Source organism: Nansenia antarctica (genome assembly GCF_963989245.1).
Source record: "Nansenia antarctica genome assembly, chromosome: 8".
In the NCBI taxonomy this organism is placed as follows: domain Eukaryota; kingdom Metazoa; phylum Chordata; class Actinopteri; order Argentiniformes; family Microstomatidae; genus Nansenia; species Nansenia antarctica.
In genome coordinates this window covers 6,089,896-6,101,425 of record NC_137678.1, presented here as the reverse complement: position 1 = coordinate 6,101,425, position 11,530 = coordinate 6,089,896, and the positions used below count along the sequence as shown (strand labels likewise).

The 11,530-nt window shown below is 46.2% G+C and overlaps 1 protein-coding gene across 1 annotated transcript in view; it reads left to right on the top strand.

The window, feature by feature from the left end:
• LOC308163777 (rho-associated protein kinase 2-like) overlaps window positions 1-11,530 on the top strand; it is a gene marked incomplete at both ends in the record, with an annotated part of 111,137 nt that overhangs the window by 14,329 nt on the left and 85,278 nt on the right. Inside the window, 9 exons of the mRNA XM_080537965.1 lie at window positions 204-390; window positions 1,167-1,260; window positions 1,571-1,665; window positions 2,495-2,686; window positions 3,309-3,477; window positions 4,594-4,664; window positions 5,995-6,083; window positions 6,758-6,836; window positions 7,584-7,851. Coding sequence (XP_080394091.1) covers window positions 204-390; window positions 1,167-1,260; window positions 1,571-1,665; window positions 2,495-2,686; window positions 3,309-3,477; window positions 4,594-4,664; window positions 5,995-6,083; window positions 6,758-6,836; window positions 7,584-7,851 — 1,244 coding nt within the window. The remainder of the gene's footprint in view (window positions 1-203; window positions 391-1,166; window positions 1,261-1,570; window positions 1,666-2,494; window positions 2,687-3,308; window positions 3,478-4,593; window positions 4,665-5,994; window positions 6,084-6,757; window positions 6,837-7,583; window positions 7,852-11,530) is intronic.

Sequence of the window (11,530 nt, the reverse complement as noted above, 5' to 3'; positions counted from 1 at the left end):
GAATACGGTACATGTGGGAAAACTAGCGTTAGGGTTATGTGCTAGGGTGCTAGGGTTAGGGTTAAGGTTAGACATGCCAGCATATACCAAGTCACCCTAGCACCTAACCCTAACCCTAGTTTTCCCACATGTACCGTAACATGTATATAGCTTAATCCCCCCCAATCCCCCCAACTGATCTGATTGGCCCATGTTGACCCACTTGACTCCCTGGCGGCCCAGCTGGAGATCACGCTGACCAAGGCGGACTCGGAGCAGCTGGCCCGGTCCATCGCGGAGGAGCAGTACTCTGACCTGGAGAAGGAGAAGATCATGAAGGAGCTGGAGCTGAAGGAGATGATGGCCCGACACAGGCAGGAGCTGGGCGACAAGGACGTCACCATCGGCTCGGTGAGTGGACAGGCGCTAGGGATGGGGGTGAGTGGACAGGGGCTAGGGATAGGGGTGAGTGGACAGGGGACAGGGGTGAGTGGACAGGGGATAGGGATAGGGGTGAGTGGACAGGGGCTAGGGATAGGGGTGAGTGGACAGGGGCTAGGGATAGGGGTGAGTGGACAGGGGATAGGGATAGGGGTGAGTGGACAGGGGATAGGGGTGAGTGGACAGGGGCTCGGGATAGGGGTGAGTGGACAGGGGCTAGGGATAGGGGTGAGTGGACAGGGGCTAGGGATAGGGGTGAGTGGACAGGGGATAGGGGTAGGGGTGAGTGGACAGGGGATAGGGATAGGGGTGAGTGGACAGGGGATAGGGCTAGGGGTGAGTGGACAGGGGATAGGGGTGAGTGGACAGGGGATAGGGGTGAGTGGACAGGGGATAGGGATAGGGGTGAGTGGACAGGGGATAGGGATAGGGGTGAGTGGACAGGGGATAGGGATAGGGGTGAGTGGACAGGGGATAGGGATAGGGGTGAGTGGACAGGGGATAGGGATAGGGGTGAGTGGACAGGGGATAGGGATAGGGGTGAGTGGACACTGGACAGGGGCTCGGGATAGGGGTGAGTGGACAGGGGCTGAGCTGCGTTCACACAGAGTTAGTTTAGATTTGGAGATCTAGAAGGCAAAACCTGATGAACAGAATGGAAAACGACATTTTCACATTTTGTATGTTTCAATGATATGGCCCTTTATGAGTGTAAAGAGTATTTGGTGGATTATGTTCGTATGTAGTTGGAGGAATCCAACAGAACTCTGACTGGTGACGTGGCCAACCTCGCCAACGAGAAGGAGGAGCTGAACAACAGACTGAAGGACACGCATGAAGGTAAACTGTTCCTTATTTCAATTGATTTCCTTTTTTTGTTTTAATCGCCCCGGATTTGGATAGCAAGAGAACATCTCCATAACTATGAACTGCAACGATGTGATTGCTCTCACAGTTAACTACAGTTCAATTAGTGACGCATTTCTTTCCAAAGTACTATTGTCATGTGTACTGGGATACAGGGGTACGGACTGGTTTTACTAGATGGACAATTGTGGTATTGAAAAGAAAGGTTTGACTTTACAACTGTACATGAGCAGGGCTGTTTACAACTGTTCATGAGCAGGGCTGTCTGGTCTGTTGTGTTCAGAGCTGCAGACATCGAAGGACGACGAGCAGCAGATGAGCCAGATGAAGATCACGTTTGAGAAGCAGCTGCAGTCAGAGAGAACGCTGAAGACCCAGGTACGTCTGCTAGGTGTTTTAGACCCAGGTACGTCTGCTGGGAGGGTTAGACCCAGGTACGTCTGCTGGGTGTTTTAGACCCAGGTACGTCTGCTGGGAGGGTTAGACCCAGGTACGTCTGCTGGGTGTTTTAGACCCAGGTACGTCTGCTGGGTGTTTTAGACCCAGGTACGTCTGCTGGGTGTTTTAGACCCAGGTACGTCTGCTGGGTGTTTTAGACCCAGGTACGTCTGCTGGGAGGGTTAGACCCAGGTACGTCTGCTGGGTGTTTTAGACCCAGGTACGTCTGCTGGGAGGGTTAGACCCAGGTACGTCTGCTGGGTGTTTTAGACCCAGGTACGTCTGCTGGGAGGGTTAGACCCAGGTACGTCTGCTGGGTGTTTTAGACCCAGGTACGTCTGCTGGGAGGGTTAGACCCAGGTACGTCTGCTGGGAGGGTTAGACCCAGGTACGTCTGCTGGGAGGGTTAGACCCAGGTACGTCTGCTGGGAGGGTTAGACCCAGGTACGTCTGCTGGGAGGGTTAGACCCAGGTACGTCTGCTGGGAGGGTTAGACCCAGGTACGTCTGCTGGGTGTTTTAGACCCAGGTACGTCTCTGCTGGGAGGGTTAGACCCAGGTACGTCTGCTGGGAGGGTTAGACCCAGGTACGTCTGCTGGGAGGGAAGGATAGTTTAGACATGTTTCCCTGATTTAACCTGACTGTGTTGTAATATTAGTTAACTTATTAGTCAAAAGTTTTTTCTACATTACACTCAGTACTCTTAATTATAGGGTCATTACAAGTGTGTGTGTGTGTGTGTGTGTGTGTGTACGAACGTGTGTTTTAGGCTGTGAACAAGCTGGCAGAGATCATGAACAGGAAAGAGATGCGTGGCGGAGGCAGTCGTCGTGGTAACGACACGGATGTGCGACGGAAGGAGAAAGAGAACAGGAAGTTGCAGCTGGAGCTGCGGTCGGAGAAGGAGAAGCTTAACAGCACCATCATCAAGTACCAGAGGGAGATCAACGACATGCAGGCGGTCAGCACCACCACCTTACACCAACCCTAACCCTAACTCTAACCCTAACCACCACCTTACACTAACCCTAACCACCACCTTACACTCAGGGCTAAACTACACCCAAAACCTCAACCTAACCCTAACCACCACCTTACACTAAGGGCTAAACTACAACTGTCAGAACCACAACCACCACCTCACACTAACTGTCACAACCACAACCTTACACTAAGGGCTAAACCACAACTGTCACAACCACAACCACCACCTCACACTAACTGTCACAACCACAAACCTTACACTAAGGGCTAAACCACAACTGTCACAACCACAACCACCACCTCACACTAACTGTCACAACCACAACCTTACACTAACAGTAACACAACCACGACCACACACTAACCGTCAACCACAACCACTTCAATAACAGCATCGTCAAGTTCCGAGGGAGGTCGACGGTATGCAATGTGGTCATCAACACAACCAACGACACCTGACCCTAACCGTTTCAACAACAGTGGCCGTCGACGTGCCAGCGATCAATAACATGCCGACAAACAACGTCAACAGGGGCCGCAGACGGAAAAACTATGGATGACTAAAAGAATGTCCTTTTCGTCCGTCTTTCTGTCTGCAGCAAATTGCAGACGAGAGTCAGCTGCGCATCGAGCTGCAGATGGCCCTGGACAGCAAGGACAGCGACATCGAACAGCTGCGCGGCCTCCTCAACTCCGTCAGCGTCCACTCCTTAGAGGCGGCGAGCATCAGCAGCGGGCCGGACCTCGACATGGACGACGCCTACGCAGGTAATGTCTGCGGCCGTGGTAGCCTAGAGGTTAGAGAGGTAGCCTAAAGGTTAGAGAGGTAGTCTAGAGGTTAGAGAGGTAGCCTAGAGGTTAGAGAGGCAGGTAGTCTAGAGGTTAGAGAGGCAGGTAGTCTAGAGGTTAGAGAGGTAGCCTAGAGGTCAGAGAGGCAGGTAGTCTAGAGGTTAGAGAGGCAGGTAGTCTAGAGGTTAGAGAGGTAGCCTAGAGGTTAGAGAGGCAGGTAGTCTAGAGGTTAGAGAGGCAGGTAGCCTAGAGGTTAGAGAGGTAGTCTAGAGGTCAGAGAGGCAGGTAGTCTAGAGGTTAGAGAGGCAGGTAGCCTAGAGGTTAGAGAGGCAGGTAGCCTAGAGGTTAGAGAGGCAGGTAGTCTAGAGGTTAGAGAGGCAGGTAGCCTAGAGGTTAGAGAGGCAGGTAGTCTAGAGGTTAGAGAGGCAGGTAGTCTAGAGGTTAGAGAGGCAGGTAGTCTAGAGGTTAGAGAGGCAGGTAGTCTAGAGGTTAGAGAGGCAGGTAGCCTAGAGGTTAGAGAGGCAGGTAGCCTAGAGGTTAGAGAGGCAGGTAGTCTAGAGGTTAGAGAGGCAGGTAGTCTAGAGGTTAGAGAGGCAGGTAGTCTAGAGGTTAGAGAGGCAGGTAGCCTAGAGGTTAGAGAGGCAGGTAGCCTAGAGGTTAGAGAGGCAGGTAGTCTAGAGGTTAGAGAGGCAGGTAGTCTAACCTCTGAGGCAGGTTTTCTAACCAACTGATTTTCCGTGTGTGTGAACCCCTATCTGAACATGGCTCTTCCACAGCGTTTATGGCTAATCTGTGCGTTTGTCACATCAGTAACAGAAGAACATGGGATTTCCACAGGAATTTAAAGATTGTCAAACCGTTACATAAAAATAACAGATATTTGAGGGCTATTTTCATTAGTGGTGTTGCTAACTCTGGATCATGCTGTCTAACTGTGGCTCATTTGGACAATTGCTATGGTTCATTCATTGATCTTTTCTTTAACCTCTCCCCAGCTCAAAGACAAGACAACCCCCCCCCCCCCATTCAGGTACTGCCCTGCATATTGTCCAATGTTACCCTGCTGTTTAAATGTGTCTCTCCTTTTCCTCCTAGAAACCAGGCTGGAGGGATGGCTGTCACTGCCTGTCAGGAACAACACCAAGAAGTTTGGATGGGAGAGAAAGGTACATAGAACATGTTTGACACAGTTCCATATTCACTAACACTTTGTTTTAGGAGTTCCCATTTAACACACAAAATACTTGTAACTGACCGTTAGTTAACGTGCTGAGCCAAACCCCCCGGAGATCTGTGAGAAGATGGTCCTTCTGGAGAGGGTTCCCCCCCTCACAACAACAGGTGGTGGTTTAGAAAGATCGCATCACAATGACACCCAGGGTACTGGGTGTCCCATGTACACTTGGAAGGAACCCACTAAATTAGGCCATGTCGACTTTTATTGTGATTAATTAGTATAATACCGGTATATATATTATTATAACTGATTAATTATTTTATCCATTTCATTTTCTGGAAAAAATGGCTTTAATGAAAATGCTGATTTAAACATCAGCCGTGTTTACCTGAAACCTATAAAGCTGTTTCAGGTCCGCTGCCACAGGCCTGGCGGGAGTTTCACATTTGCGGAAGCTATTTATTTTTTTCACTGTAGTCTGGGTGTCCTCCCCCACAAAAGAGTTAACATTTTAAAGCCCCTACACACATTCCATACAATTCTACACATGATGATAAATGGATGGGATGGAACGATGCATCGCCAGACAGTTTAATATCGCTACAAATTTGAGACGTTTCAAATCGGTGAAATGAAAAAAACAATCGCAATACTCTTTTAACCCTTAAAAATCTGTTAAAAGCACACATTCTCATTACCGTAATTCCTAAACTATATGTGCTATGGAAGAAGTTCCGCCTTCTACCCATATAGGGTTTATTACTCAGAGTACGAAGCTCGAGGAGAGCTGCGGCGATTTGAAGAGAGAAGCGGCATTACGAGTGAGCATGTTCTAGAGGTGTTTTACAAGTGGTGCTTTTATACTTTTGGGAGTTTGTGTACATATGTGAAATGTCATGTGTAAAATGTCACAAAGATCATCTAGGGTTACCAAACCACCCAAAAGGCAAAACCCAGAGAGCCAGTATGGGGCGAGCACAGTGCGCTCTGCAGAAGGAGCGCTCCCTGGCCTGTGTCTGCAGCTAGTGAGAAACGTTATACCCTACCTCAGGAATAAAAAGGGATTCTTTAAGAAAATACAGTATTTTGTAGTTTTTGTCTGAGAAATACATTTATTAAAATCTTTTTCAGTCATAATTTGTCTGCAATCTAATTTTGTAAAAGAAATCGTAGCGGGAATTGTATCGAATCGTGAATTGAGTGTATCGTTACATCGCTACTTGACAGTGTAAATGGCTTCTGTTGATGCGTAACTTGAGATCTGAAAATGTCTGAGAAACATATTTCTGAGTGAATTGCATTTTCTTGTCTTTTTACAGTATGTGGTAGTGAGCAGCAAGAAGATTCTTTTTTATAACAGTGAGCAAGACAAAGAGCTGTCCAACCCCTACATGGTGCTGGATATCGAGTGAGTAACGTGTTCTGTGTGGAAGCCCATTAAAAGGGTCTTCAAAGGACCTTGTAAAGATGTATTTTGATAAGTTAACTTGAAGAGCATTACAGCAACAACCTGCAAAGTAGAGAAACAGCCACTCAATTTCAGTTTTGTTTATCTGAATGGAGATTCGGCCAATTCGCTAATTCTCTAGTTCACAAGCACACACACACACACACACACACACACACACACACACACACACACACACACACACACACACACACACACACACACACACACAGCTGGGACAAACTCGTTCTGATTTACATCCATGTTGAACACTTTTGTGCATAATATTTGTTTGGAATGTGGTTTGCATGGTGTAGCATAAGAAGCGACAGATTTGTTTGGGGACTTAACTGAAGCATTTACATAAAGGAGAACCAATTGAAAGAAGAAGAACCAATTGTGTGTACAGTTTAACTTTTTTAACTTAAGCAAATGGCTGGTGTACAGTGCGGGAAATAAGTATTCAACACATCAACAATTCATTAGAATCAAGTTATTCATTAGAATGTTTGTAATTTAGACCAGTCATTGGTTATTAACTCGGCTTAAGAAATTGCTACATTCCAATCCATAAAAAAAGCTATGTACCCACATTTTTAAACACATTTTATTTAAACGTTTTTATCTTCTTGCAGCAAACTGTTCCATGTGCGGCCTGTCACCCAGACAGACGTGTACCGCGCTGACGCCAAAGAGATCCCCAGGATATTCCAGGTCATTCCTGTCACCCTCACCCTCAGTCTGTCTCTCTGCATCTTATTTGTTATTTTTCATTGATAATGCATTATAGCTCATTTGATTAGTGCTAGAATGACAATAGCCTATATATATATATAACGTATAGATTTGGTTTTGCTCCTAGGAGAATAACTGCAAAACAAACTCTGCTGTTTACAGACTCTGTTTTACACCCAGTTCTATTTACTTCCACCACAACGTGATCTGTGTGGGAGGATTTGTGTGATCAGATCTACCTGGCTGATTTTTAGTTTTATAGGGGAAATCAGCCGATAATCGATCTGGTCCTGGATAGCAGATTAAAAGTTTTGAACAACTGGTCCCAGGTCCAAAATGTATACTTAGGATCCAGTTCATGTCTGGAACAACAGTCAGGGGTCTCGGTTATGTGTCATAATAAATACATTGCCCATATGTACCCGTCCACTGCTCTGTGTCAGGGGAGCAACACAGTAACTGCTCACGTTCATCAGGCCAGCAGACCTGTGAAGAACCACATGTTTCATGAGAGCAGCGCGTTTACCTAGTCGCCCCAGTAGTATTACTGTTCACATGAACCAGGCAAGCATCAGTTATTGTAGCCCGTCTATGGTTGGTGCTACATGCTACATCTCAGCCCACACAGCCACAGAACAGTGATGGTGACCCTCTCCCTCTGCAGATCCTCTAACCCTAACCCTCTCCCTCTCTAGATCCTCTAACCCTAACCCTCTCCCTCTCCAGATCCTCTACGCCAACGAAGGCGAGAGCAAAAAAGAGCCAGAGTTCCCAGTGGAGCCGCTGACCATCGGCGAGAAGTCGGGCTACATCTGCCACAAGGGTCACGAGTTCATTCCCACGCTCTACCACTTCCCCACCAACTGCGAGGCCTGCACCAAGCCCCTCTGGAACATGTTCAAGCCCCCGCCTGCCCTGGAGTGCCGGCGCTGCCATATCAAGTGTCATAAAGACCACATGGACAAGAAGGAGGAGATCATCGCGCCCTGCAGAGGTAAGTGGGGGGTGGTGGGGTTAGTTGGTGGGCAGAACTTTGGTTAGGCCAATGTCAATTACCTGAGCTGCACTTTTAAACAGAGAGCAGGGCTGGGGGGGGGGGAGGGGCATCACGAGCAGCTCAGATAAACATTTGGGGGGCGTGGAAACTTGCTGAAAACTTCCCGTCCTCAGCGTTTACTTATTAATACCCCAGAATCTCAATCGAGAGATTGATGGGACCTACCCAGTCTCCAAATGATTATGTTCTGGGGAATAGTTTCTGCTGACCAAAGAAGACTTGTAGCCTGAATGTTGCTGGCAGATACCGCAGGCCGCCACTAGGCGAAGTCAAGAGCAGTGAAGGAAGTTTGGAAAGAGAGATCCTTCTGTCGGTAGAAATGACTAACCTGCGCCACTCCTCAAGGATGAAGGAGTATAAACGTTAGTCGACTGTAGCAGTTCGTCTCCTTTGGTTATAGTGAATGCGGTTATACTTAACAACCGCTTACAGTGATCAAAAGCCATTGGACTGAATCCAAGGCTGTATACCTCACTGTTGGGGGCCAATTTGTATTTCTTGCATCTTTGACAAGAGAAAGTAAATATGACTGAGAACAGGTCCAGGCAATGTTTAAGTTTGACTCTGTCTGGCTCCTTTTGCACGTCGCTCTTCTGTCATCTCATCATAATGATCAGAATACATTCCATTCATAAACTTGAACAGGGGTGCAAACTTGTCACCTTTCTGCTAAATTAGCTGTTTTTATCTCAAAATATGTAATCCATGTTAATTGTGTAGATCTGCAAAAAAAGAAATTGAGGGGGGGGGGGTGTCTAAGGGCCAATCCCGATTCCCTTTTCTACCCCTATGGCTCGTTTTCGAGTGTGACTCGATTCGAAGCCAAGGCCTTCGAACAGAGCCACAAGCCATACCCCTTGAAATCTACCCCTATGAATTGGGACGGCCCTTCACGGCGGCTACGTCATCAGTAGTGGTTTAAATAGACGCGGTACGGGTGACGCGTTATGTTGCCGGCGAATTCTCACATCTCGCAATGCCTTCTTCAGCTGTGTTTATTTCTGTTGCGTGTGCTATAAGCATCTTTTTTCGTTTGTTATCAACACACTGTAGTGTTTAGACGTTCCTTTTTTAGTCTCTTCCGTCAACGATGTCTTTTTTGTGGACATCGCAATAATGACAATGAATGACTCCAACCAAAACACAGAGTATTAACCAGATCTGTCAGCGCACGATGTTCCTCCAAAGATACCCGTGACTCAATCCTCAGCCACCACATACACACGAGTCCATCAGTAGTCATAAAGCGTTGTCCAAAAATCACGTTACCAAGCGTCTTTCTCAGAACAATTCGTCGTCAAGAATCCAAAAATCAATCCATCATAGTCGTGGTCAAAAACGTAGAAAGAGAATCTCTTGGGGACACGGCCACATTTGCCCGTGAAGGAGAGATGACAAATAGACGGAAACATTTCTCAGTACTGTAGAGTCGAACGGTAATAGATCATCATCCTTTACGCGTATCCTTAACTGTAGTTACATTTCGCGTGTCATATGCCATTAGACATGGAAATATGTCAATGCGCGGCTGTCATGCACAAATCAGCTTGTAACGTTAGACACACAGCACATCGGCATAATAACGTTTTGTTGTTGTTGTGCTTGTTATAAAGAAAAGGTCTATAATGCATTTAAATGAATGATACAACCCATTAATAATATTACCTAATAACAACTGCTCGGATTAGATTGCGAGTTGTTTTGGTATAATAAGTGCCGCAATACAGATAGCGTCATATACCACCAAGGGGGTAGGGGGGGGGGGGGGGGGGATTCGCGCCTATCATGCACATATCAGCCTGTGGATAGATAACTTTAGATAGATAACTTTACATTAAATATGTCTACCATCATCCGCTGTCAAACACCACAATTTATTTTTAAATAAACATGATTGTACATCTCTGTAATCGCGCACCAATGTATTTATATGGGGAAGGCTGTGCTTGACGATTCCATTGGACTGACGCCGGGCAGAGGAACAGGGTGACTGTCACCCTGTGACAAACGCGCAGATATGAGTGCTCCGGTGTCCTGCTTTGATAGTCTAATGGAAGTGATCAGGTAGGCTACCAGTCCTCTACTGCTAAACCCGAGCGCGCTGGACTGTGGAACTTTCTATGTTAAGCATAGGCACCTCGGCATAACAGCGATTTTTTTTTGTTATGCTTGTTGTAAAGAAAAGGTCTATAATGCATTGAAATGACATTAGTACATCAGACATTAGACATTAGACATCAGACATGGAAATATGTCAATGCGCGGCTGTCATGCACAAATCAGCTTGTAACGTTAGACACACAGCACATCGGCATAATAACGTTTTGTTGTTGTTGTGCTTGTTATAAAGAAAAGGTCTATAATGCATTTAAATGAATGATACAACCCATTAATAATATTACATAATAACAACTGCTCGGATTAGATTGCGGGTGCCGCTACATGGAAATAGGTAAAAATGCGCATCATGTACAAGTCAGCCGAACGTTTGACAGATAACTTTACATATGTGTACCATCATCCGCTGTCAAACGCCACAGGTAATAATTGATTTATGATTGTACATCTCTGAAATGCTCGACTGTCATGCAGCGTTGCGTTACTGTAACGTTAGACACAGCACCGACATAAAAGCGATTTTTTTTTGGGTTATGCTTGTTATAAATAAAAGGTCTATAATGCATTGTAATGACATTAAACTAACATAATAACATGGTTATCATACTTTTTCAAATCTTTATTAATAAGTAATTACAGAGAAAGTAAAATGACATTTCCGCATTGAATAGAGCGACATAACATTTCTGTAGATGATTCGCAATGCATCCTGGAATCAAGGGGTAGCGTACCCCTATGGCTTCAAAGCTAGTCTGGTCCTGGAATCGCTCGAAACGAAGTCATAGTTAGCCCTCGAAATAAAGCCATGGCTCGATGAAATATGAATTGGGATAGCCCTACCCCTAAACGTGAACGCGCAAATCAAGCCATAGGGGTGAAAACGAAGGGGTAGGGGTGAATTGGGATTGGCCCTAAGTGTCATCCAAGTCACATGATGCGCGAGCTAACTAATCTCCCTGTCTGCTAAACTCTGCTGCTGTTGAAATAACTTTTAGTTTCAGGGAGCTAGGTACAATTCCAGACAGCATAGAGAACACAGTCACGGTAAACTGTTTTCGAAGTAATTCGGTCAGGGCTGCCGCTACTTACACACGCATCATTGTTAGACCACTGTTAGTGCTAGCGATATCTATTTAACACCATTAGTGCTAGCGCTATTCCCCCCCTAAGGTTAGCCGCAAAAAGAAAATGTGTCACCTTTTTGGGCCATCACCAGTTTGCACCCCTGTTGAATGTCTACACCTGCCATTTGATGCGTTCCCTACCTGCCTCCTTTACCCACATTGTAATCAGATAAAATACATTATTCAAGTATGCCTTGTTCTCACACAAGACTTGTATTAGTGACAACATCTCTGGTCACACTGCTTCAGTTCTATTAACACTAGAACAGCCACGGTGGGGTCATGGTGACCCTGTGAGTAAAACATTTTTTATACCTTTGCACTCGATCACATTTCAGGACCGTCCTTTCATTTCCTAGATATGTGTGCTTACA